Consider the following 27,400-nt stretch of genomic DNA (forward strand, 5'->3'; position numbering starts at 1 on the left):
TGTACAGCCTGTCTGGGCAGCCTGTTCCACTGCCTCACCATCCTCAAGGGGAAAAAAGTTTTTATTTTATAACCAGTCCAAACCTCTCATTTCAATTTATGTCTATTGTCTCTCCTGCTGCCATGCACCACTGTGAAGCCTGGCTCCACCTTCTTGCTCTCTGACTCTCACAAGGTTCCTGTCGGGATGTTCCTCCAGCATGTCTAGGTCCCCCTGAATGACAGACTCCAGTGTACCAGTTTGTTCCCTTAATCTGGTGTGAGCTGCACCAAACCTGCACCTGCAAACTTGTTAAGGATGACAAAGACATTAAAGAGCACAGGGCCCAGAAGAGTCCCCCGTGATATTCACTCCCATTAGGCTGTAACCCATTAACCATTACTCTCCTAGCCTCTTCCAGACACTTTTTTTTTTTTTTTATCTGCTTGTTTGTCCACCCATCTAGAACATAATGCCCTAACTTGCTTACAAGAATACTGTGGAACACCATGGCGGAAGCCTTACTAAAGTCAAGGTAAATGACATTCTTCATTGTTCCGTTGTCTACAAACGCACTCATTTTATCACAGTTGATTTTTTTTAATTAAGAATATAAAAGATTTTTTTTTTCTTTTCCCAAGGGATGGTTCCATTAAAAATTCTTTGTCACCATAAGGCTTTACAGAAACACATCATGCATTCTGTAAACAATAAAACAGGGTTTGGTTTTTATTATAAATACTTTTGCAATTATATTAATTAAACACCTCATCAAGTAATTGAATAAGCACTAACTAAAAAGCTATGTGCCACTTAATCCTGGAATCATTAGCATGAACTTAAGTAGCTGTATTCATCAACTGTCTGACAACGCGCCAGATGACTTGTTACTGTTGATTAAGGACTTGCACCTTTTTAAGACTTGGTGCCTGAATGCAACAAAAACACAAGTATTTAGTGAACCTCAGTACAGCAGCTTTTTAGTTAGGTACCTGTAGCCTGCAAACTTGTTACATAATGGCTACTCAGTCTTCTTGAACACTCAGTATAAACCAGCTTTTATAAAAATGATAATGAAACAAAATATACTTTTGTTTGCATTTGTTCCCAGAACGTAACTTTGCAAGTAGGACATCAACAAAAATACGAAATCTGTGCTTGCAGCTCACAGCTTCTTGAAGTTCTGTTAAACCTGTCTGACATGACACACAGCTTTGCATTGTTTATTCCAGTGCATCCAAGGATTTGCATTTTGGGTTTGGAATGTTTTTTGGAACTAATTTTGGAGTTGTTTTTTTCCCCTACTCAGTATGAATCTCAATCTATTAATTTTTCATGTTTCTGGCTTGAAAGTGGGATTCTCCCTCACTTTCTTGGCATTATACAAAAAATACCACCATTGCTATAATATTCCTGCAATCTTTCATTAATTGGTATCTTAAAAGTCACATTTCATTATTTCTCTCAGACAGACTGTTGCATAACACGAAGGATCAAGGTCAAACGACATATGAAGAGAGAGTTTTGACTCATTCAGATGGTTGTCTTCATTTTTGATTCCTTCTTCACTGCCTTCTATAAAATATGACAGATTCTGAACATTTTTCAAAATGTGTCTGTAACATCCAGGTATATTCAGTTGTAGTGGAGGCACTCTGAATTTGCACATCTGCAGCTCATCCTTGGAAAGTCTTTCATGGTACCATTGCCCAACTTTGTTACTGGGATACTTAATACTATGTCCCACCATTGGAAGAACAACCTTCAAGAAAAAAAAAAAGGATTTGAAATAAAGCTCACCAATTTCCCTTTAAAGAAATGTGATTACAATTGTAAATGTGTTTAAATCTTCTGTTCTGGGTCCTGAAATAGCAAAACAGCACCTTTTGCTAAATACAGCTGTGCAGTTACTTGGACGTAATTTAAATGAAGAAATAAGAAATATATCACGATTTCTAATACAAACTAGAAATATACTAACATGAATTTCCATACTTGATGGGAAAGATAGAGAAATAAAGATATTAAGTTACAGATGTACGACTTCACAGCACTCTGAGCCTTAAAAAATTACATCAACCATTCAAGTGTTTTTTCCAGACATAGATTGAAAAAAATTTCAAAGCATTTATATCCAACTTCAGAAAAAACATTACCATACTGCAAATGACACTGTTCTAATTTCCATTACAAAGTAAATATTTTTTCCTTCCGTTTTTTGAGAGGGTGGAGATTAGTTCACATGTGTTTTCTTTAATGTGCATTCTGGCAAGAAATAAGACTGCACCAGTTAATATATTCCTATTATCTTTAAAACAAAACACTTTAATCAAATAAAGAGATCATCAATTCAGAATGTTTTAGACAGACTTACTTGGTATATAGAATATTTGTTAGCTGACTCTTCTGAAGCGGTGACAACATGAACCTGGAAAGACAGTTGTTAAAAAAAAAAAGACTTAAAAATAAATTTATTTTAAACTTAAAAAAAAAAACACTTTTGCAAACTTTAAAGAAAAGGTTTAAAAGTTTGAAAACTTTTAAACTCTGCATTCTAAGATTATTTGACTACTACAAGGCCAAATAATCTATTCCAGCTATGAAAAATATTACAAATGTTTACTATAATCTGCAATTTTGTGTTATATTGCCAAAAGAAAAACCACTAATTAAAATGTGTTCTATTGAATAGGAATATATAGTAAACTCGGTAACTTACTACTATATTTGGTGGCCCTGCTGTTCATTCGATTTGATCTACTTGGTTTATTAACCTTCACTCTCAAAAATATTATTGAAGAAAAATCACAATGGAAACATAAGCCACTCTTTTACAGGGACTAGAAATTACTCACTTATCTTTCGAGTGCTTTTGCTTTCAGATTTATAAGAATTTCCACCCAAGAATTGAGATACATTCTGCCCATGCACACCCCTGTTTATTTTCCAGTAAAACATTGCAAAATTCTATGCTTTATGCGATGATCAGGAGAAGGATAACTGCCTCCTTATCCAGTTAAGAAAAAGGTATGTTAACCCTGAAAGAAGGGTTTGACTGTTTCAGAAATGGACTTCAGCATGCCCAAGCCTGTGGCCAGCGTACACTTCAATGCTGGCTTTAACACATCTGCTCACCTGTGGCTCCATGCGGAGCACCAAGGCTGTGCTATGGGCAACCAGAAGCACTCCCTTGCTCTTTACTCTTTTCCCAAGAAGAGTAGCGTGCATTTTTGAACAGCTGCCAACAGTTCAGACTCCTCATCGATTTGTTTTAATTGCCTGAGTAAGAGAAATTTTGCTAAACATGCTTTGACTGTGTAGCTGCAGCATGATTAGCAGTTCAGTCTGAGGCCAACTTGCACCAGGCCTCACATTCAATAACGTACATAAATGGCAAGGTCTGACCTTGAAAGCAAGACTCAGATCTACACTGACTGACAACGCAGGTCCACCCAGAGCCTAATCTGAAGGTTTTCCCCAGCCAGACCCTAAGAAGAGCATCAGATGCCAGGCAGAGTAAGTTCTTACATACATCAATTCTGCCATTCTGTCCCTTCTCATCCCTTCAATAAAATGAATAGCCAAAACAGAAAAACTGTTAAAATACATCTAGTGTATATGCCTCTTTGTGGTAAATCAAAAAGAAATACATCACTTCTTTCCTCTTTATCATGAACAGCAACTGATTTAATAAACATGCCAAAATAAAAGCATTGGATTATTGTCTGACATATGAATGTATGAATGGGCTGCCCAGGGAGGTGGTTGAGTCGCCATCCCTGGAGGTCTTTAAAAGACGTTTAGATGTAGCCCTTAGTGATATGGTTTAGTGTAGGACTTGTTAGTGTTAGGGCAGAGGTTGGACAAGATGATCTTGGAGGTCTCTTCCAACCTAGACGATTCTGTGATTCTGTAATGTACTCAAGCGCATTAAGCTTATTTTTCACAAGAACTATTTCGTAAAGACTCACCTTGTCATTCAGGGAAAGGCTTTCATCATTTTCCTCAGTGAAGACTAGATCACCTTCAACAACTTTTGATCCATACATCTCCAGCCTATACGACGCTGCTTCGTTCCATATTTTACTGCAATAAGCATGGACATAGAATATGCGCATGGAGTGAGGAATACTGAGCCATCCTCTGGTACAACCTTCATGATTTACACCATAGCGATTTAAAGCACGTAACAACATCTTCTCTCTCACTTTACATTCTGGCAGCATAGTGAGTGTGCCCTTTGCATCCTCTGATACAAACAAAAATAATCATATAAGTAATCACCGATTTTTCAAATACTACCTAGAGGAAAAAAACACACTTAAAAAGATGAAATAATCAAGTAGGAATAAATTATGTCAGTCTAACCCCTTTATGCTGACTTTTACATTATTATTCCCTTTCTTTCAACATGTCATGTCAGACAAATTCCATCTTATATGCCTGTCAACACAGTCCCATGAATTCTATTCTCTGTATTTCACACGTGATAAATCAACTGGCTGTCATTCAGTTATTCAATCTAGTTGCAGTTTCTTAGAAATGTATTTCATTGTTCCAAAAGTTCTTTTTGGATCAGGTAACTGAAAGTAGAAAACAAGCTAGGACAGAACATTTAATCTCGATTTTAAGTCATTCGAAAACGTGTATTTCATAGGGGGTAAAAAAATATGTCTATTTTAAATTTACAAATCACAATGGCCACTAGGAAGTCTAGGCCTCAGCCAAGATGAAATTGTATTTAATCAGATTTGTACTACGTTATATAAATGTTTTATATTTAAAATCTTATGTTTTTACATATTTTTTCCTTCCTAATTTTTCTTACAAAGTGCGATTATCTGAAGGAGCCACTGCATGGCCTTTTCTTTCAGGAAAAGGCAAGCAGCTGTTTTCAGAGTCCGCATCAATGTCTTTCCATGCATCACGCAGCAATGTACAACACAGAATGATTCATCTTATCTCATCTGTGAAATGAAAGGTCTCTGTGTCCCTTGAAGCCACATATTGTAGCTGTCGTGTCAACGTACAGTGATAAGCAGGCTAACAGATGTTGAAGATTTGAAGAGATCAAACATTTGCGGTCAAGAGCAACTTAAAATTTTTAGTTTTGGAGGGAAAGTTGGCCGGTTGAATGACAGCAACAAATATGACACACAGAGCGTTTTACTCAGCACACTGTTTCTGGCATATGTTGTTGAATTCAGTTCAAGAAAGAAAGAAGGCAGATTAGAGGAATGTGGAGAAGAAGATACATAATTAAAAAGACATAAAACCAGAGCCCAAAGGTGCAAGAACCCAGGAGCTAAGATTATTACAGAAATTTCATAAAATTAGATGCCCAAATGTGGTAAATGCTGAATGTCAGCTGGGTGCCTCATTCTGCATTCTTCCTTTTAAATTAGAGAGGAAAAAGCTGTATTCCAAAAGCTAACAGACTGAAGGAGGCCAAAACTGCTTTGAGAATAATACTGTAGTCTTTTCCAGCATATGCTATATGCCATTTATTTCTGCACCCTCTTGCACCTGAAATACATTAGTTTTCCATTATTTTGCACATTTAGGGCCTGATCTTCATCTCATTATTAAAAACACGTGCAGTTCTAATGAGTTCCATGGAATATGTAATAAGTGACATAAAGCAACAGCAAAATAAAAAGTCTCCCTCTGTGCAGCAACGCTTTATTCCCTCGCAATACCTATGCTGAACTGATAAATAGACAATTTAACTGGACTTACCAGTCTGAAGAAAGTACCTTTTTGCCTTGTTCACAGGGTCATCAGTATCTTCGGGCGTGAAGAATAATTTCACAGCTTCCACCTTTAAAGAACAATATTACTAATTTATATTTTCTGCACGTAAAAATAATTATTTGTCAACTAAACAGACAATCATGCACCCGAATCTGTGCTGACAGATTTGCAACCTCTCAAAATCATTTCAGTGCTGTAACGTCTACACGAAACACTCCCTTTCACAGAAGACACCATGAACAGCACAGCCACCAGTGTGGCTATGTTATTCTCAGATTTAGGAAAGGTTCTGGTCGCAAAGAAGGCATGAGATTGCTTTCAAAGCTCTACAAGAAATGTCTTCTTGGACATCCAGTTAGAACTCCTCCTCTGCATTGTAACGCCATCATTCTATCCTGAGCAGGAAAGTTCCTTCCTTTTCTTTCCCTCCAGCATGACACATGTAACACTTAAGCTGAGCGCTTTCTGTAGTCTCACACAGAGGGGCAACAATCCTTTCTTTTAATACTGAACTGATGCTGTGACAGGGAAAATACTACGTCACAGAATCACTGGTGGAGCCACACAGTTTGCTACCACCTATATCAGCCTGTGACTCTCGCTGTTTATCTCTTTTATCGACATTTTGTTGTCTTCCTCTGTATTGGGACTGTGTAAACATATACTGGCACATTTTTAACACAAATGCATGTTTCAAATTAAAAAGTAACTGAGTTAAGACTAGAGATTTAGATCATTACTCTGCGGGGACTGACACATTGTGTCAACTGTTAACATATCAGAATTCAAAATGTCAGACACATCAACAGCTACTTCTATGGTCTGCCCTCAAATTCTTTCTCAGTATCAAAACAAGATTAGAGGAAAAGGATACTCAAGTATTCATTTGATTTTGTAGAGTTTGATTCTGTCTTAAACCTGTGCCAAATACTATGCTAGATACATTGAAAAGTATATGACTCTTATCTTAAGAGTTATTACTTAAGAAATAAGTTCTCCTTAGCTTACAGTTGCTCAGAACTAAGATTTTGGGACAGTAGCCAAGGAATAATGGAAAGCAGCAATCTCTTTTATACAGCAGATTAATTACTGTGGCATTGAAAAAGCAAATCCTTTTGTACGGTCCTATGCAGTATTTTGTGACATTTGCAAAAGGAATATAGACCCCCAGGAGGATAAAGAGGCTACAGGTTAAGAAGATCATGAATAAGCATTGTATACAGATTGCTTCATTTTAGTGTTCAAATGTTGTATGGAATGCAGCCCTGAGAAGTGGCACGATGAGGATACCATTCCCATCGCAGACAGAAGAATCACTTCCTGAGCTACCTGCAGCTGCACCTACTGCTTCAAACAGATTTTCGTGATTCAGTATGAAAATCTTCACGCTTGCGTTGTTGTCAGAACTAATCTGGCAATTACTTCCAGCACACAGAGGGGTTTATCTCAGAAATGAAATTGCTCCCTGGGAAGGTCAGCCCCAGCACCAGACATTGCAACAGTAATGTAAAATGAACTTGACAGTAACTACTTAAATTACAAAATGAAAATACCATTTTTTCATTCAGTAGAGCCAATCCTATTTGATCTGTCTGAACGTTTTGTCCCTGGCCAAATCGCTGAGGTCCATAGTAATTCACAAAACCTTTTGTCTAGAATTAGAAAGAATAAATATGTTAAGAACATCAAAACACCAGGTACTATTAGTGAGACTAAGCATACAACACACATACATCTGTATTTATATCCAAAATACACACACTGTTATTTTAATCTGAAAAAATACAAAACAAAATTATGACTCATTATTTTAGCAACTGATTTAGAAAGGTCTAAAAGGACAATCAAGTTCTGTTCTCTTCATTTTCAAAACATAAAACCCTAGGTAAGTGAAACAAAATCTCTTATACGTATTTATTGTAAATACTACTTCAGTTCAAATCAAAGAGTTCTTTCTATGTGCCAAATTATGAAATCTCTATTGAAGCAAATGCAGCACAGCAAAAGTAATGAATGGTACAAACCATTGGACATTTTTTCTTTAAAATGCTCTTTTTTCACGTGAGATTGTTTATATGATTATTACAACAGTAAAGGCCAAGAGTAAAAAAGTAAGGTGTAGAAGAGAGAAAGGCATTAAAGCACCAGTTGGTCATAGTTTTTCTTTTTTCAGTAATAAAATACATTTCCAAAATTTTTACACATCATGTATTTGGCTTTTGCACGCTGGATAGTTTTCATTCAAGTCTTTATTCCTGGATTAATCTTCTTAAAGTAATTTGTATTCTAGCCATTACTTATAAAGCAAGGGTAATTACTGCTGTGCAAAACATCTCAACTTTTTCCTTTCCATGATTCTCTTCTACTTTACTCAGTGACTTAAGATAGGACCTGAAAAAAACCCTCATCATCAGACAAGGGATAACAGCAATCAAAATCCACTCAATTTCAGAGGATCTTTGTCTGCTGCAAACATTTCACACGTATTTATGTCATCAAAGTATACATTTTTTCACCCAAGCCAACCATGCGTTTTCTTCACATGACCAAAAAAGGCAAGCAGTCGACATGTATAACTATATTCTTTTACCCTATCAACTGCCACTGTGAAACACATCACTTTGGTTGACAGCTCACCTATCGATACTCATTTGCTACCAATTTGCCTTCCCATCTGTCTTGCTGCACCATGTTGGGTTCTGAAGCCTGCCACACAGAATGAATTCACTTATGGGCCCCCTTCAGACAGCATCTTTGTTCCGAGAGTAATGCAGGAAGGCCATAAAACAGCAAAGACATCAAAAAAGGGAAATGTCACCATTGTTCTGCCATTACAAACATTTTTTAAACGCAATTTGTTTTACAGCACAGAATTACAACCCCTTATTGGCAGTCGTGCAGCTTTTTTACCTTAATATTTTCCATTGCTTCAGATATTCTCTCTTTCAAATCTGCAGGGGAGTCATGACTGTGGAGTTTGAGATCTCTCACAATTATATCAAAGTGATTGCCCTTCAGCTGACCAAGCCTAAGGTGCTGGGATGCTGAATGTATGTTGTGTATTTTCATGCCTTTTTTTTCCATTTTGCTTCCAATTTCTTTCAACCTGCATAAATAAATGGGAGAAATTATAAGCTGTCCGCTGTAAATGCTATTGAACTTGCAATAAATGTCTTCTTTACCTTACACTAGAATTAAAAAGGCTTAAGAATTCAAAAGAGATTTAAAAAAGATTACTATGAGAAAAAAAAAAAGAAAAAAAACAAACGCAGAGACAGCAATCTTAAAATTCAGCTGTAATCTATAAACACTTCTAAAACGTTTGCTTCAGTTGCATTTATGTTTTGTAGCTTGATGGGAAGTAATGTCTGCCACTCTATTGGTCTCCAAAACACAATTTGCTCTTTCTTGGTCAGCCTTAACAAAAACAAACTCAGAGCACTGATTTTCTCTGGGTATGCTTGCACATGCTTGTAATTGAAAACACAGCTGACAGTTCAGCTATCTGCCCTTTAAAGCATCTGCTCAATCTCTTTGTTCTTATGTGTATGAAATAGCCATTCAAATCAAGGGAAATTTCAGCTTACTTTCTAAGCAATATTTTAACAATTTCATAAATTATTTCCTGATATAGAAGAGGCTTGGAAGCATTTAACTATTGTGCTTAATCATTTATACATTAAGACAAGTTTTGCGTATTCTCTTGAACAAATGGCCTTATAGCCCGGTTTGCAGTGGAATTTTACTATTATTATTCATTTATGTTAGTTTCAAACCCTAAAAACATAAATTCTACTTCCCTTTATTTGGAAAGTGTTCTTTTTCACTAAGACTTAAAAACCATTAGAAAGTTAAAGCTGAGGAAGAAATAAGTTAAGGTTTTTACACTGGGAATTTTTTACTGCAGTTACTACTGCAGAACCTAAAGTATATTTTTTACCCACTGAGTTTTGTCTAAGAGTAACGAAAATGAGGAATTGAATGGCATGCCTTGTATTACTGTCACGTTATTCAGGATGTATGCTCCACCTCCACGCTTGCTGGCATCTTTACTTAGTCTCATGTTTCTATACCGAGCAATGTAAGAGAAGTTGATATTCGGCACTCTAAAAGAACATCTGTCCAAAGTATAATTGCAGTGATCTAGTTTATTTTTTCTAAATCTGTATATGGCTCTTAAGTTGTCTGTGGAACACAAGATAAAACTTTGATAGCATGTTGGAAAACTGTTCCGGGCAGTAGATGGTATTCAAGAAACTGTGAAGGGGATCACATGAGCATGAACTGGAAGGATAATGTCCCAGATGATATAGTATACTCATATCATTAAAACAAACAACAAAGGGAAGACTTTTCTTTAAATTCCCCACACTGAGGGACTTCAATTTTACACTGTATATATCCTAAAGCCACAAAATATTAAAGCCGTTGCCACTGTGCTCTGATACAGGAGGGGAAGACATAGCAGTAGAATGACAGAATGGTTTGGGTTGGAAGGGACCTTAAAGGCCCTCGGGTTCCAACCCCTGTCACGGGCAGGGATGCCACCCAGTAGACCAGGTTGCTTAATGAACATTTAAGTATCAACATGGTGCAATCTACTGATTAACACATTAAAATTGTTTAATATTAACATATTAAACATCTCTTAAACTTAATATACCCAGATTTTTAGTACCTCTCAGGAGTAACCTTCTTCACAACCATAGGTTGGTAAGTAATAGCCTTCTTGTCTTTGATGCCAGTGTAACTGAAGTCTGAAGGAAGAACTCCAAGTTCAGCAGCCAAGATGCCAATTGCTTCCAGTGTTTCTAGGTTTTCTTTCTGAAGGGTGAAAGCTGAAACAATCATCTCAGAATTATTAGGAATTTGATCCAAATCATACAGGTGCTCTTCCAGAGCAGGTTCTTCCCTTCAAACTATGACAGCATGGAAACTACAAAGAAACAGTGCTCCCACTGTTTCCTCTCCCACCCCACAAAATTAAAGGAAATGGGACTTTTTCCAGTATTGAAAGGGAAGAATAAAGATGCATTAAACAAAAATATGTACAATCTCCCGCTGGCTTTAAGAGCAGTACCTGACAAAACGCAACACAATTCAAATAACATGATTTATTCTTAGAAACACTTGGGATATCAGAAAACAACTGCTTTAAGAAATGAGATCATAAATCAAATCTGACCTTCCTAAACTGTCCAACATGAAAACGCATCTTTTCAAAACCCTCAATTACTTTCAAGGGAGAACTAACGCACAGGGAGCAACAGAGAATTAGAGGTACAAGCAAAAGACCCGTAAGCATTAACGGTGAACAGTGTATGTAAGTCGTTGTAGGAACTTGATTCATCCATCTCAGGTCTATTTTTCAGTGATGGAACTACATTACATTTGGAACGATTTATTTCAGGACAAGCAATGGGTACATCAGGCCTATGTATCATACTAAAATGATTCTGAGGGTCAGTATTAGTAAAGAACACCATAATACAGAATCACAGAATCATCTAGGTTGGAAGAGACCTCCAAGATCACCTAGTGTTAGGTCAGAGGTTGGACTAACAAGGCCTCCACTAAACCATATCACTAAGCTCCACATCTAAACGTCTCTTAAAGACCTCCAGGGATGGTGACTGAACCACCTCGCTGGGCAGCCCATTCCAATGCCTAACAACCCTTTCGGTAAAGTTCTTCCTAATATCCAACCTAAACCTCCCCTGGCGCAACTTTAGCCCGTTCCCCCTCATCCTGTCACCAGGCACGTAGGAGAACAGACCTAACACTTTTACTAAAAATGCAATATTTACCTGTGTAAAGCTCTTGCTTTTCAAGGGAGCCCTCAGCAGACCTTTTACTGGACCCTCTCCCTCGGAACCGTACCGTTATCGCCATGTTCGCCTGCTGATCGCCGAAAGTTTTCGTTTCCAGGAGTTTCCCGAACCTCCTGCTGACCAGGTGGTGCACCGCCTTCCTGTGCTCCTTGTCCCCGTCGGGCTCGAAGGAGAACGTGGAGTTCTCCACCTTGGCGTCCAGAAACCTGAAGAACCCGCTCGCCTCCCGCTCGCTGACCAGCTCCCGCAGCTCCCGGTAGCCATCGTCGCCTCTCACCACCACCTCCCGGCCCCTGGTGGCCGTGGCGAGGAAGGGGAAGCGCTGCCGCACGGCGCTGTGCACCCCTGCCCGCTCCGCCTTGCCGCCGAGGCTCCCCAGGCTCAGCTCCCCGCCGCCCCACGCCTCCCTCAGCGCCCGGGCGAAGCGGGCCAGCCGCTCGCTCGCCTCCTCGCCCAGGCAGCTCGCCACCGGGTCGCCGGGCGGCTCGGGGACCGCCGCAGCGGGCTGCTGCCCGCCGGGGGACGGGGCTCTGAGGGGAGCCGGCTCCGCCCGCGGCTCCTTGGGGCCGCGCTGGGGCAGCGGCAGCTCCGTCACCACGAAGTCGCCGGGGCAGCCCTTGAGGGTGCCGCGGAAGCCGCTGTGAGGGGCGGCGTAGCCGAAGGAAGGCAGCATGGCCCCCGCGGGGCGAGAACGCCCCCAAGTTAAAAATTAAAACTCAAAATCGAGTTAAAAATCGACTTAAAATTAAAATATACAAGTAAAATTTAAATAAAAATGGAAATAAAGACGGCCCCCCGCACGCTGTTCCGAGTCAAAGATGGCGCCAGGGGGCGCCGCGGGGAGGGGCGCGGGAGAGCCGTGGGGGAGCCATGAGGGCGCTACCAACTCCCTCCAGCGAGGGGGGGAAGCGCTCAAAGGGTGCTCCCCCCTCTATTCCCCCTCCCGGTGGTGCGCCCCGAGAGGGCGGAGCGGAGCGCCCTTCCGCCAGGCCCTGCCCTCTTAAAGGGGAACTGCGGCTGGGGGCGCGGTGGGCCCCGTGGCGGCGGGATGAGCGGGGCGGTGGGCGCCGCCACCCCAGTGCGCCGCCTGCCCTACGGGCTGCTGCAGCGCCTGGCCGCCTACATCGACCCGCAGGACGGCTGGAGGAGGCTGGCCGCCGACATCGTCGGCCCCTCGGGGGAGAGCAGATACACCCAGCTGCACATAAGGTCCCGGGGTTAACGGGAAGTCCCGCGTCCTGCAGCGCGACCCCGTTTTTGGGGTGTTTAGCACCAATGCCGGGGGGTCGCGTTGCGCTACTTCTGGTTGCGCCTGCGAGTGCTCGGGAGGCCGCCCCGCGGGGCTGCTGCCAGCCCGGTTCCTCTTCCTTCCTCCCCGCCCGCCTTCCCAGGCAGGCGACGGCCCAGCAAAACCGACAAAAATCGGAATAAACCAGAGCCACGGACCCATAAAACGTACCGTATGTCCCCAACAAAACGTTGAAGCTACGTGCATTAGACCCGAATTTGAACTTCCCTACTATTTTTCACGTCTCCAAGTGCTTCGCGCGTATCGTTACCTTCTCATTTTGAAGGCGTCCTCGCCTCCGCCCTGACCCTCTCCTCCTCACGGCCCTCTCCTCCTCACGACCCTCTCCTCCTCATGACCCTCTCCTCCTCATGACCCTCTCCTCCTCATGACCCTCTCCTCCTCACGACCCTCTCCCCCTGGTTCCCCGCGGCGCCCTTCTGAAAGCCGCTTTCCGTTTATGGTTGCAGGAGGTTGGAGGCGTTCGTGCGAATGGGGAAGAGCCCCACGTGTGAGCTGCTCTACGACTGGGGGACCACGAACTGCACGGTCGGGGAGCTGGTGGAGCTGCTGGTCAGGAATCAGTTCCTGGCGGCGGCAAGCCTTCTGCTTCCAGGTAACCGCCGCCCGCCTGCGCTCCGGGCTGTGTTAGCAGCGCCCCGAGATGCTAAGAAGCCTCACAGCAACCTGAAGGTCGGAAAGGATTATGTGAAAATAACCAGAAGTGGATATCTTTTTCATTATTTATGATACAAGTTTTATAGAATTGATTTAGTGTGTTTCAAGTCTAACTTAAAGCCTTACAGTACACGCATGCTAGAAGAATATGATCTTTTCACAGAGCTTACATTTTGCACAATCTAAGTTAATAATGGCATCATTTTATTTGTTTGTTTGTATGTTTTTTCTTATCCCTAATACAGTTAACACTTTCTCTAAATTCCGTTTTCAGAAGCTGTAAAGGAGGCACAAGAAGTTACGTTGCCTCTTTCTTCGCAGGAAACTTTGCCTATACATGAGAAACATCTGCCTATACAGGAAAAAGAAGTGGCATCTGTAAAGCCCGGTCTACCTGAGAATACAGAGGAGCAACCTTCAACTGCTTCCTACTTAAGTCAAGCAAACAACGGCTCACAGTCTAGTAACACGGGTAGGTGCTTAGTTTGCAAAACTTAAGTACAGTCTGTTTTGCTGATTTGTCCTTCACCTATATGAAGTAAATCTTGGGAGCATATTGGAGTAATGACTATACTCCTATCTCCTTGCTTCTGTTTTTGCTCTGCATGACTCTGAATGCAGCTTGTGGTAATAAGATGTCAGAATATGAGATGCACCCTGCAATTAGTGTGGCTACTGTAATGGAAAACTTAATTATTAATTGAGTTGCAATTTGTTTAGTGCTACACATAAACCTGTTGCCCGCTTTCAATACTGTTTAGCACCTTGTGCTTTAGAGCTGGATCTTAAGTATCAGGAATACCTGAGAAGGTTGGAGAAAAGATGACTAAAGAAATTATTCTAGGAAATATATGATTGGTCTGTTCCTTCCTGAAATACCACTTTTTGGGCTGCTGCCAGAAACATGATATGAGATAGAGATACATATATTTACATTTAACACAGTTCGTGTACTCTCTGTGATCTGCTGCACATTTTCTCTTACCTGTATTAGGAGTGTTAATAAAAAAAAAATACAGTCAGAAGACTGCTACAGTACTAGTTCTGAACAAAGTTATGCATAGCCAGTTATATATATATTTATCTGCATTGATTTTTTGCAGATTTTTTTTAAATTTATTTCATTGCATCAGAAAGTAGGGCTCTGTTATGTCAGGATTTGTGTTGTAGCAAATAGAGAATCAATTCAATACGCTTGTCCCAGAAGCAAGAATGCATTTCTGTGCTAAATGGCATATATCTCTTCTAGATTTCCACAATTTTTGGTTTCATGACTTGGAAAGTATTACAAATAATTTCGATGCACGACCAGAATCAGCTGGAGGTAATAAGCTGGGAGAAGGTGGCTTTGGCGTGGTGTTCAAAGGCTACATCAATGGCAGAAACGTGGCTGTCAAGAAACTTGCTGCTGTGAGTTATCTTCAACATCTTTCCTGAAAAATGACCGTACAGTGTAGTCTTGTCTGTCTGTGGAAGGCGTTGAATGATAGGTTTCAAAAAGCATCCCCACATTAAACATTAGTTGCGTTGAGAACCTTATCCTGTAGTGCTATGCGAGGTGCAAGCTGTCACCGTCAGCAGAGGTGAAGTCTTGCCTATCAGTAGTTCTTACAGTGGCTCGGACAGTTGTCGGGATGAGCAGGGTGCTCCCTCATTTCCCCTTTTGCACGCAAGAAGTAGCAGAAGGGAAGCGGCGCAAGCGAGGTTTCCCTTCTAGTTCCTATGGCACAGTCAGGTGGGAGACTCACAAGCTAAATAAACTCAATAGGTATTGCTGTATAATTTCGGTCTTTGTAATAAATGTTTTGTGTGAATAATTAATTATGTAACTAGTAAGTGCTTTTAGTAGGAAACTGCAGTGAAATAAAATGTACAAGTAGGAGAATCCAGTGAGGTAAAACTCACAAATACACGCTGGGTGGAGAACGAATTGAGAGCAGCCCTGAGGAGAAGGACTTGGGCATGTTGGTTGGTGGAAACAGTGTGACCTGGCAGTGTGTGCTTGCAGCCCAGAAAGCCAACCGTGTCCTGGGCTGCATCAAAAGAACGTGGCCAGCAGGGCGAGGGATGTGACTGACCCCCTGTGCTCTGGTGAAACCCCACCTGGAGCACTGCGTTTAGCCCTGGGGCCCCCAGCATAAGAAGGACATGGAGCTATTAAAACAAGTCCACAGGAGGGCCACGAGGAGGCTGAGGGAGCTGGGGTTGTTCAGGCCAGAGAAGAGAAGGCCCAGGGACCTTACAAGGGCCCCCTTTAGGTACTAAAAGGCCAACAGGAAAGCAGGAGTGGGATCGTCAGGGGGGTAGTGACAGGACAAGAGGTAACGGCTTTAAACTAAAGGAGGGTAGATTTAGATTAGGTATAAGGAATAAATTATTTGCTATGAGGGTGGTGAGGCACTGTCACAGGTTGCCCAGAGCAGCTGTGGATGCCCCATCTCTGAAGGTGTTCAAGGCCAGGCTGGATGGGGCTTTGGGCAACCTGGGCTGGTGGGAGGTGTCCCTGCCCATGGCAGGGGGTTGGAGCTGGGTGGGCTTTTGAGGTTCCTTCCAACCCAAACCATTCTGTGCTAGGTTGGTGACTGTGCTGAAACTGGAATAATTGCCCCAGTAACATCATGTTACATGATATTAAAGATCATGTTCTGATACTTTTTTTGTTTGTTTTTTGAATTCGATCAAAAAAATACAGGTAACAGTTGAGTAGGTGTTATGTGTAAATAATTAGAAGAAAGGCCTACAATTCAATTGGTTTGTGAGCAATCATGGATTTTAATATGTACAGAAATATTAATGTCAAATACTTTCTTTGCAGATGGTTGATATTAGTGCTCAGGATTTGAAACAGCAATTTGATCAAGAAATAGAAATGATGGCAAAGTAAGTACCAGATCATAAATGTAAGTACAAGATTATAAATATCATTATAACCTTTCCTGGGAATCTGAGTTGCTAGATAACGCTTTAGCTAGCATTGTCCCTTATTTTTGTCTTAACCTCAAAATTTACTTTATGCTGCTAAACTTCATATACAGCATGACTGTATTTGGTTCACATCAAAGCACTGCTGCAGAAACAGGGCTGGTTTCTATGTGCAGTAGGGCTGGAATGTGGCATGGGGCAGCAAGTTCCCTCTGCCTTGCTTTTTCACAAATGTTAGGCGTTTGGCAGAACATATCTGAATAGAATTTTGTTGCCACAGGTGTCAGCATGAGAATCTAGTGGAATTGCTTGGTTTCTCAAGTGATGGTGCTCAGCCCTGCCTGGTGTATGAGTACATGCCCAATGGTTCATTGCTTGACAGACTTGCTTGTCTGGTAAGTAAAATCTTTTCTGGCTTCCAGCTGCCTTACTTTGTTGAAGTGGGGCTATTTCTGAAATACCTTTGAAACAGTAGCAAACCGTAGTGGCCAAACAGTATTTTACTACTTGCTCCTGTGTTCTAGAAGTAAGACGCACATGATAAGTACTCTTCCAATAATGTTATATACAGATATTTTAGACCCAATGTTAATTAGTCAAAGCAGATAACGATATAATGTGATGTACCAGTACCCTGAAGTCCAGGGAAGCTTGGACTTGCTGTGCCTTTGTGGAGTGGAGCAGAGGGTGCTGCAGCTCCTGCTTCTGACAATGGCTTGTTCTCTGCTAGCCCCTGAGATTCTGCGTTGTAAAACCGCCCTTGTGATAGCAGCTATAACATGATGTTCCTAGTCTGTGTATCTCTTTATGAAATGCCTAAACAAATGGGGTATACTTCTTTTTAATTATTATTTTGTGTAATGCTTTCATCTGATTTAATCAAATGACGTATCTTCTAGCCTTGGCCTTTAATAACACATAAGTTGGTTTGTTTTTGATAAAGGCAACTTTGTGTATGAGGGAGAAACCAGCCCTTGTTAGAGTGATAAAAATGGTAAACCAGATTTAACCCGCTAGGTGTGTCCACAGTAATTTAACAGTATAAAACGTGCTTTATACTAAGCAGGTGCAACTTCTGAGGTTGTCGTCTGTTCAACATTTTAAAATGGTGTTTCTTCAACACCTAATGCCCCCACACCCCAAAAATGTAGCTTTGCTTTTTTCTTCGCTGATCTTCCTGTTGTACTGGCTCAAACATTTAGTAGTTGGATGGAGAGCTGCGCTGGTGTACTGATCAAGCTGAAGTCTGTGAATGAAATCTTTAATTTTCAGCTGGAGACATTTTCTCTGCAAGGCTCCACCTTTGCCCCATCAGGAAGGGATTGCGTTAGGATGAGAATAAGTAGCAGTGGATGGGGAAAGGCCTGGATGTGTTTGGTAGCACTGCTGGCTCAGGCTGGTTTGTTTGATTTGCTCAGATATCTACATGCATGCAGGTTTTTTGTTTTTGCTTTCCAACTGAGTCAATGTAGAAGACAAGTTAAGTTTTGCTTAAGACATTGCAAGTTTATTTGTAGAAATGACTGTCCTTGACGGAGATGAACATTTCATATACATGTAACTTTGGCCATTATCAACAAGTGAGCTGAGAAGAATAGTGGTAATTGAAAGCTAAAGTAGGAAATACTAAGTCCTTTACAAGGGAAAGACAAATTTACAATATAAATTCAGAAAGAGTCCTCATCTGATAAAGTCCAGTAGGTGAGGAATGCATATACTGAATGTGTGCTCATGCTGATAAAGCAGGATTCATTGTGAATTCACTGGCTTTGTTTGGGGCATAAACTCTTGTTATGTCATCTGCTTCTTGTCTCGGCTTTGAGGAGCAGGTAAGGGAGGTGGTGGAGTGATAAAATACTCTAATCCTCCTCCCTTGGCCACTGACAAGATTAAAAAGTGCTTTTGAAATGCACTTTGAAAGGTGTCTTCACTTCCAACGCCTAGTTATTAGCGTGGATTGAGCTAAACTCTCGGAAGACTTCTCACTAGTAGTACAAAAATGTTGATTGCTTGGAATGATTGGCTTTGACTTAAAAGGCACTGGTATTGGTGCTGTTACAAAGAGCAAGGTGCAGTAGATGCTGGTAGTTCTTTGCAATGTAGCTTGTCATACAGGGTCAGCATCAAATATTATTGAGAACACCTGCTGCAAAACAGTAAATTAATCTGATGTGAAGTGTGGGGAAGAGAACTAAATGTGACTCTGTCAAGGTATATTAAGAAATCTATACCACTAGCCTTTTAAATGATTTACTTGAAAGTCACAAAATATAGCAAGCGATTGTTGTTTTGGATTGTGGTTTTTTGTTTGTTTTGTATTATGTAGACATTTTGTATCTATGTGTATAATAGATTTTCATGTTTGTACTTCCCTTTTTCCCTTCTTATTCAAGGATGACACTCCACCAATTTCTTGGGATATGAGATGTAAAATTGCTCAAGGTACAGCAAATGGCATCAACTTTTTGCATGACAATAATCATATTCACAGAGACATTAAAAGGTAAAAGCTGCTGACTATCACTGTCTGTTTTTTCTTTGTTGTACCCTGTTCAAGTTTGTTAGAGGGAACAGACTGAAAGAATCATTGCTTCACTCAAGGGCACAATCTTTTCTGCAAGTGCCATCCATCACCATAATCTTGTCTGTGCCGCAAGGACATGACCAGAACAGACTTCTAAAGATAATTGGAGCTGTTGTAATCTGTCACTATCAAACTGTTATTTGAGTGCTGCAAAGACACACAGAAGTTCTGTTCTTTCACAATTGCTGCTAACAAAAAAGCTGCTGTTGGAGAACATTATGAGTTCTTAAATTGGGAGTTTTTCAGATGAAAATGCAGCTTTTTTTTCTTCCTAGAGCACTTCTGAGTGTCTCCTTTGATTTCCTTCTATTTATTATGAAGACTTAAAATGACTTAAGTCGGGTTTATGAAATTCAGGGCCATTCAATGTTGATGTGGTGTTCACTTGTTGGTTATACCAGATTTTTTCTAGGGATATCAGAGATCAGAAAAAGCTTTTGCATTCTGTGATTTTTACTTCTCCCTTTCTTGCTAGCAGTTTGGTTCTCTTTTGAAATACTGATGCAGTACAAATGTTTGAAGAAAAGCCCTAAAGGCCTTACTCCTTTTGTGGGTTAGCAAGGAGAAACTGACTGGTTGAGTGTCATGGATGAATGTTTCAGTTGCTTTCTGGCTTCTGACAACTCTGCTAAATCTAGACCGCATAGGTTTTGTGAACTTAGTCTGTGCAGAAAGAGTTTGTTGCTTCAGCTCCCTTATAAAATGTACTGCTGCTTTGACAATTCATGTTTCTTCTTCTTTCTTCCCTGCTTAAGCTTCTGGACAAGTGTTATGCCTGGGAGGGACTCATTTTTATTACCTTGTGCTGCTCTACCCTTCTAACTGCTGTGAGTTGATCATATTACAGGATTGAGTTTTGTTTTGTTTTTCTTGAATTCCATTTTGTAACCTCTTGCACTTTCACTGTGACTAGTTCAATCAATTTGGTTGGTGTTGTTAATATTGCTGCCGCTCCCAGGTAAAACTTAGCAAAATGAAAAATGAAGTAAAACTTAGATGTCTTTTCATCTATTACGTGGGAACGTGTCATAACTACACAGGCACTGGAACAGCTTCTCTGTAGGCTAGAGAGGGCATGTCTGAATAGGTGTTCTCAGAATTGACTGTAGTTTTTTGGTTGGTTATACCCAGGAGATAGTTCATTTATCTTTTGAAGCTTGACAGCTGCAACAAAACTTGATTCTGTCGTGTGTATCACAAAGTGACCTCTTGTAGCTCGACTCTTCAGAGATCTGAGCTGCTTATCAACTTGAAGTTGTGATCCTGTTCCTACTTTTAGAAGATGAGCTTTAAATATGAAACTGATTGGCTGATGTTTGGCTTTTTGCAATGATTATATATTATAACACTTTTTACAACTGTTCTAATGCCAAGTGACATTTTGTAGCTTGCAGCTGTGTTAATTTTGTTGACAAGGTTTTAGAGAACAAGAAAGGCAAGTTAGGAATAACTTTCTAGTGTTACATGTTGTATCTGGCTGTGTAGCTTGCTAATAAGTTCCGTTAAGGGGGTCAGAAAATAAGGAGAAATACATAAATATTAAATAAGTGATTTTGAAATGGTTCCAAATTCTGCAAGCATAAGAAACAGTAGAAGGATTTATGCTGCAATTCATTCCACTGAGTATTTTTCAAAAATATAAGATCTTTTAGATAGGCCTCATTCTTCGGGTTTTCTGTAAGGCAGGTAAAAGCTGGAGATCAAACAGAAGCACAGCACATTTCCAGTGTTAAGGAGTATTGTTTCTCTTTCAAGAGAAGAATATAAGTATTGTTATTCATTTGACATAGGAATTTGTAATGGTTGATGTTGTATTAGATAATAGGTATAAAACCTGCTTTTATTGGTTCTGAGTAGAGATTTAACAATTAAGAATTCTAATGTGACCCAATACCCAACTTTGCTCTTTTTCTTGTGTTTTTGTGGTAGGGTTTTTCTGCATGCAGGCATACACAAGAAAAACTATGCATGGATTTATCTTCCTGTCAGATGGTTCTTGATTTACTTAGAGTGATTCATTTTGAAATTGAGCAACTTCAAAAAAAAAAAAAAAAATACTGCATTTCTTCTTATATGAAGAAATATGAATAAGGACCTTATATTTCAAGAAACGTTCAGAATACCAGTTTGCATTTAGTTACTAAAGAGTTATTAGTCTGTAATAAAACCAAATTACTGTTTTGGAAAATTTATTTTTCTTTTTTCTCCCCTTTCCACCAGTGCAAATATCTTATTAACTGATACATATGTGCCCAAAATTTCTGACTTTGGACTTGCAAGAGCGTCTGTAACATTTACACAAACCATCATGACTGATAGAGTTGTTGGAACAGCAGCCTATATGGCACCTGAAGCTTTGCGAGGAGAAATAACGCCTAAATCTGATATCTTCAGCTTTGGAGTAGTAAGTAGAATGTTCGAAGCCATATATGAATTCTGTTTTGTAAATGGTAAAAGTGTACAAAATCAAGAATACCTAGAACTAAGCATGAGAGAACTCTGACCTATTATTTCTCCTTCCCCTGGTGGATGTGCTCATAAGAAAGTATTTCTAAACTTTGATTTGTTTAAAAGCATTTAACTATGTGGATCAAAACTTTGAATCTGCTAATGCAGTTTCAAATGGTTATCTTTAAAATGTGAATTTATGTATGAAAGACCAGAGTAAAATAACATTCCAAGTTCTAGATAAATACAGGTTGAAGTAATGTAAAACAGTTTTACGTCTTGCATAGTAATACACAGAAATGTGACTCTGGTTGAAGATTTTTAAGAAAATGATGCAAATTTTAAATTTTCTTGTACTATATTTCAGCACCAAATATGTGGTACCGTGTGGGATTTGCCTTAAAGCTGAATACAGTGCTTATCCTATCCAAAAAAGATAACTCCTTACTATTTGGGAGAAAAATGAATCCATTCTGAATAGATTGAAGAGCCATTGACACCCTCCTTCATGGCATTTAGTTTCATGGGCAGGTAGGCCAGGTAGTGTAATTGAGTATCTTGGGAGTCCTTCCATTTTGCTTTGAAGCAACGCAACATAGGGTGAGGAAAAACTTCCCAAACCACACTGCTAATAACTGATAATGGAAATAAAGGAAGGAACAACGATCAATTGCATAGAGGGCTGTCTTTGGACAAATACAGATCCTGTGAGCATTTGGTTGAAAGACTGAGGATTATGTTCCTCTTCTCAAACGGTATATATGCTAAGGGTTGTTTATGCTTCTCTTCTGATTTTTTTCTTTTCCTCATAGGTCTTATTAGAAATAATAACGGGTCTTCCACCAGTAGATGAAAACCGGGAGCCACAGTTACTGGTATTTTTCTTTTTACTTTATCTCTTTCTCCCTCCAGAATCGCTTCATGTGAAATCATAGTCAGTTAACAGGTTCTTAGACAATCAAATTAGTCAGCAGGAGATGCAGTTGTGATAAGAGCTATTATATCAATGTGTGTTTTGGAAGTGAGGCAGAAACTTTTCTCTCTTGGTTGGTAGGTGACTGCCCAGTCCCCTAGGTCATCTCTTTCCAATCTGATACTTTATTTCTTTGTTTTGAGACTGTTTCTTATTGTTATACCATTCTGATTTATCAGTATATTCCGGTTTTACCCAGAAAATTTGATAGTTCATCTCTCACCAGAACATCTTGAAGCATTCATCTCCATTGGTTCTTTATGTTTCTTACCATTGCTTTATTATTTTTCATCTTCTTCAACTTTATTAAGAATTTGCAAATACCTTGGTTTTAACCCTAGAGAAGTTGGGAATGGAGGAGCTATTCTGGGGTGTTTTGATTTTTAATGTTTAAGTAGAAATTGTCTGCTAATTTGGAAACTATGTCTCCAAGCTTACTCTTTTGAATTAAACATCTTATAAGCTTGCTGTTTTTCATTTGGTTTAATTTTAAATTTCAAACTATTTAATCCAAGATTTTCATGGTATAGTTCTAATGTAAAAACATAATTATATACTGAGTATGAAATAGAAATGAGTTTTGGTTTGGTTTTGTTCCATGCTATTCAATAGCAGATCACTTCTAACACAGCTTTAGGAATACCTGTGTACTATTAACAGAATATTTTCTCTAATCCGTATCTTCTGGAGTGGTGTAATACTTATCCTGTTGAACTCTGTGATGACCTTGGAGATCTCAACACTGTGTCAGATGCAATTCTAGGCTTTAAAAAGTGGGCTTTTTCACAAGATAAAACATGCTTGATACTCCATTTTAGGTTGTGATTGGTACCTTTTATCATTGTAACATACTTTAGGGAGCATAAAGAGAATGGTCAGTATAAGGCAACATGACATTCCTAGCTTTGAAAATTTTGGGATAGTTGAATGTTAGCAGTTTCAGACTCACCTACAGGGGAAAACAGAAGGCCTGCCTCTATTTGCTTACTTTTATTTCTTTCTTGCATTACCATACTGACTTGTCTGTGGTATTCCTCAGACAGTATTTGTGATTGCCGATAATGTATTTCAAGTACGTTGGGGCTGGAAAGTTTGGGACTAAAACCATCAGATTTGAAAATTGATTTCAGACTAGAATCATAGAATGGTTTGGGTTGGAAGGGACCTTAAAGATCATCCAGTTCTAGCCCCCTTGCCCTGGGCAGGGCCACCTCCCACTACAGCAGGTTGCCCAGGGCCTTGTTCCACCTGGCCTTGAACACCTCCAGGGATGGGGCATCCACAGCTTCTCTGGGCAACCTGTGCCAGTGCCTCGCCACCCTCTGAGTGAAAAATTTCCTCCTAACATCTAAATTCTAAATCTCCCCTCTTTTAGTTTAAAACCATTCCCCCTTTTCTTGTCATTGTCTGCCCGAGCAAAAAATTGCTGTCTTTTTTTTTTTTTTTTTTAATAATCCCCCTTTCAGTATTTAAAAGCTGTACTGAGGTCACCCCAGAGTTCTTCGGGCTGAACATCCCCAACTCCTTCAGCCCATCTTTGTAGGAGAGGTGCTCCAGCCCTCTGATCAACTTTGTGGCCAGCCCTCTGGAGCCATTCTAACAGGTCCCCATCCTTTGTGTGCTGGGGGCCTCCAAGTGGGGCCTCACAAGGGCAGAGCAGAGGAGGACAATTCCCTCCCTTGGTTGGTGCAGCCTGGGACGCAGTTGGCCTTCGGGACTACAAGCGCACTGCTGGCTCATGTTGGGCTTTTTGTCTGCCAGAAGCCCCAAGTCCCTCTCTGCAGGGCCGCTCTCAGTGAGTTCTTCTCCGAGTTCATGTCTGGGATTGCCCCGGCCCAGGTGCAGCACCTTGTACTTGGCCTTGTTGAACCTCATGAGATTCACATGGGCCCACTTCTCCTGCTTGTCCAGGTCCCTTTGGATGGTATCCCTTCCTTCTGGTGTATCAACCGCACCACGCAGCTTGGTGTCATCTGCAAACTTGCTGAGGGTGCACTCGATCATCCCACTGTCTGTGTCATTGATAAAGATACTAAACAGTACCAGTCCCAGGACAGACCCCTGAGGGACACCACTTGTCACCGGCCTCCATCTGGACATAGAGCCATTGACCACCACTCTCTGGGTGCGGCCTTCAAGCCAACTCCTTATCCACTGAATGGTCCGTCCTTCAAATCCATATTTTTCTAATTTGGAGATCAGGGTGTCATGTGGGACCATGTCAAAGGCCTTACACAAGTCCAGGTAGATGACACTGTCTGTTTTTTCCTTGTCAACTGATGTAGAAGCTTCCATAGGGTAGACGTAGCAGCCAGTGACTGACTGGTGGAGGAAGGCATTTATCTCCAGAATGAGGCTTTACGAACTTGACAAAAAAGAAAAGTTATTTGCGCTTATGCTTGCATACTTGTGGGTTAGTAAGTAAACGTGGGTACTTTGTTACTTTTTCAAGAGAAGCAGCCTGATAAGAAACAGTACTAAGCCTTGAATTGTTAATTGAGCCTTGAATATTAAAGTTGCATGACGCAGCTAAAAGGAACTTGCTATGCGATTTTGTGTTAACTCAGAGATAAATGTACTGTACACTTTTATCACACACTATAGTCTCGTAAGTTGTTTCTGCAAATATTGATGCATAATTATGCAGCCAAACCACTGTCATTATTCTTTGTCTAGAAAAGCGGTTGAGAAAATAAATGCAGAGCCCTGAAAAGCAAGTTTTCAAATTGTTAATGTGGAATACATGATCTTCAGATGCTTACCATGTTATCTGCTCATTGCTTCAAACTCTCTTGCAGTTAAGTATCAAAGATGAAATTGAGGATGAGGAAGTAACTATTGAGGATTATGTTGATGTAAAGATGCATGACTGGGATGCAACTTCAGTTCATAAAATGTATTCAATCGCTGATCAGTGTCTGAATGAGAAGAAAAACAGGAGGCCAAACAGTAAGATGGTATGTAGCTTTTCAGACTGAAGGCTTATTTGTAGCCTTTTTTTTTTTTTGTAGTTACAGCATCAGTTATTTGTACTTCTCTCTGTTCTTTTGCAGGTCCAGCAGCATCTACAAGAGATAAAAGCTTGACATATGTTTCTTCTGATACACGTGTTTTCTAAATGGAGCAGAGACCAGTAACAAACGCAGACTTTTATCAGCATTTACTGTGACATTATCAGCTTTTCTGCTTTCCAGAACTTTCTGGCCTGCATATAAGGTGTGCTGTTGGCTTGTCACCATTGTGCTATTTTTTAACTGAGCAGCATTTCCACATATCCTTAGCCACTGGACCTTCAACAAATTTTTATTTTTTATTTTTGTTTTTGTATTAACAAGTTTTAATGCTGGTACATCTTCTACACAGCTTTTTAAACAAATAGATTGTAAAATGGAAATGTCTTTTGATTTTTCAAGTATGCCTTCAGCAAACACACGTGGCAGAAGCAGGGTAGGATGTCTTTCTGCCAGTCGCTTTCTTGAGTGACCTACTAGACCTTTTTCTACTGAAGAGGAAAACATTTAATAGATGTAATTGGCACTTACACTGTCTTCTTGGGAAGACACAATAGTAGTACCCATTTAAAACCCACTTCTTGTTTTGCATTTTAGCTTGAGAGTTCATATTAGCGTGAATAGACTGGTAACGTTTGTGAATGTGACTTTTTCAAAAAGTCTTCTCAGGATTTGTTTTATTCAAATAAGTGTTGCTATCTTCTAGGTTTCAAGGTTTTATAAGTAAAACAATTACATTGCAATGCAAACAAAAATACGTATAGCTTTCTTCGGTGAACTCGGTGTGATGACAAACGGTTTAATCTTTGTTCATAGGAAGAATCACAATTACTTTTAATATTTTATGTTTTAGAATAAGATTGTATTTGCAATATCTCATATAGAAATGGTTTATTTTGTTAAAAGAGGCCAATATAATGTTGTTAGGACCAATTCTGCCCTCTCCTTAGCTAAATAACTAAGCTCTTACTTACATGTATGGATATTAGTAAATATTAAAATATAAATTTAAAGGCATGGAAAGCTTTCTGAAGTAGTAAGATCGACAGATCAAAGAAGACGATTCACTTCATTCCATTTTTAATGAGATTCTAGACACTTTGGACTACCTTTGTAAATGAAAAAGGTTAGTTTCATATAAACCTTTTCTTGCACTTCAAACTATGATTATGGAAAAAAAATTAAACAGAAAAGGATCTGACTGCATTTAGGGGCATGTATCGTTGTAGAAGGCATATGATTTCTATCTAGCAGTTCTATTTATAACATTAGAACTCTGGCTATTAAGTTATTCTGTATTTCCCTTTCAAAATGATAGATTAACCTAGAAAACAGTATCCACTTAAACCATTTCTAGTTTTATTGAGTATAAACATTAAAAGCTGTTTAACATAAATAAAAACTCTGCATTATGACCGTGGATGCTTATTCCAGCTCTTAAAACCTTTAGTCTTGGAAATAACTGGCATTTTATGTTGCTTGTGTCTGATAATAGCATTATGTTAACCTCACTGCAGGGAATAAAGCTGTACCGCTTTGGACCAGGGATAGTGGAGGGGGAAAAAACCCACCCTGCTATAAACTGAAATGAGAATAAAATGCATTTAAGTCATTCTCTAAACAACTCTTCCAGCTGTTACTTGAAGGCTTCCTTTTAGATCATTTCTGCGTTTTACCGTTCCCTGGAGCTCATACATCTATATTGTTGCCCTGAAGTGGGTTCCTTGTCTCCCTGATGAGTGCTATTCACAGCTGGTATTGTAGAACAATTTTGTTCATGTACCAGATGTGATGTTCTAGGTACAAGGAGCATTGTTATCACAGGTATGTGAGTTAATGTTCTTCCATCATGGTGGACCTGTGAGCTGCCTCTTTGGGCTGCCTGCCTGTTAGCACCTACGTTTTGCTGGTAGTTCTCCTCACTCACTGAAA

The 27,400-nt window shown here is 40.0% G+C and overlaps 2 protein-coding genes and 1 long non-coding RNA gene across 7 annotated transcripts; 1 reads left to right on the forward strand and 2 right to left on the reverse strand.

The window, feature by feature from the left end:
• Window positions 1-558: 558 nt before the first annotated feature.
• On the reverse strand, window positions 559-12,237 carry PUS7L (pseudouridine synthase 7 like; the record flags this gene model as incomplete). 2 transcript variants are annotated; one of them, XM_080593316.1, is made up of 8 exons in its annotated part: window positions 559-1,741; window positions 2,354-2,407; window positions 3,951-4,228; window positions 5,719-5,800; window positions 7,287-7,385; window positions 8,644-8,839; window positions 10,412-10,571; window positions 11,541-12,237. In XM_080593316.1, 8 exons carry the CDS (start codon window positions 12,235-12,237, stop codon window positions 1,418-1,420), a joined length of 1,890 nt encoding a protein of 629 aa, XP_080449442.1. In that variant the 3' UTR covers window positions 559-1,417. The 2 variants fall into 2 exon arrangements, with proteins under 2 accessions (XP_080449442.1, XP_080449443.1); XM_080593317.1 differs by lacking the exons at window positions 559-1,741; window positions 2,354-2,407 and adding an exon at window positions 2,456-3,258.
• Window positions 12,238-12,463: 226 nt separating this feature from the next.
• Window positions 12,464-27,089, forward strand: IRAK4 (interleukin 1 receptor associated kinase 4). Of its 4 annotated transcripts, none has more exons than XM_080593331.1 (11): window positions 12,464-12,773; window positions 13,323-13,545; window positions 13,852-14,002; window positions 14,780-14,940; window positions 16,346-16,410; window positions 16,733-16,847; window positions 18,846-18,955; window positions 21,257-21,440; window positions 22,297-22,359; window positions 25,256-25,414; window positions 25,511-27,089. In XM_080593331.1, the coding sequence occupies exons 1-11, from the start codon at window positions 12,613-12,615 to the stop codon at window positions 25,541-25,543; spliced, it is 1,425 nt and encodes a 474-aa protein (XP_080449457.1). In that variant the 5' UTR covers window positions 12,464-12,612; the 3' UTR covers window positions 25,544-27,089. The 4 variants fall into 4 exon arrangements, with proteins under 4 accessions (XP_080449457.1, XP_080449458.1, XP_080449459.1 ...); XM_080593332.1 differs by having other exon boundaries at window positions 13,323-13,468; window positions 13,805-14,002; XM_080593333.1 differs by lacking the exon at window positions 12,464-12,773 and adding an exon at window positions 12,886-13,024.
• LOC308195609 lies at window positions 13,024-13,368 on the reverse strand. The gene is made up of 2 exons (XR_013951667.1): window positions 13,229-13,368; window positions 13,024-13,143 (listed from the first exon to the last, which is right to left on the reverse strand). It is a non-coding gene; the product is annotated as an uncharacterized lncRNA (long non-coding RNA).
• Window positions 27,090-27,400: the final 311 nt, after the last annotated feature.

Source organism: Anser brachyrhynchus (genome assembly GCF_964034855.1).
Source record: "Anser brachyrhynchus genome assembly, chromosome: 1".
Taxonomy (NCBI): Eukaryota; Metazoa; Chordata; class Aves; order Anseriformes; family Anatidae; genus Anser; species Anser brachyrhynchus.

What these genes read in the sequence shown, in the direction of transcription:
- IRAK4 (XM_080593331.1), top strand. Translation starts at nt 12,613, where the DNA reads ATGAGCGGGGCGGTGGGCGCCGCCACCCCAGTGCGCCGCCTGCCCTAC. An exon ending in TACACCCAGCTGCACATAAG is followed by an intron (nt 12,774 to 13,322) that starts GTCCCGGGGTTA and finishes TTATGGTTGCAG; the next exon opens with GAGGTTGGAGGCGTTCGTGC. An exon ending in ATATCTTCAGCTTTGGAGTA is followed by an intron (nt 21,441 to 22,296) that starts GTAAGTAGAATG and finishes TTTTCCTCATAG; the next exon opens with GTCTTATTAGAAATAATAAC.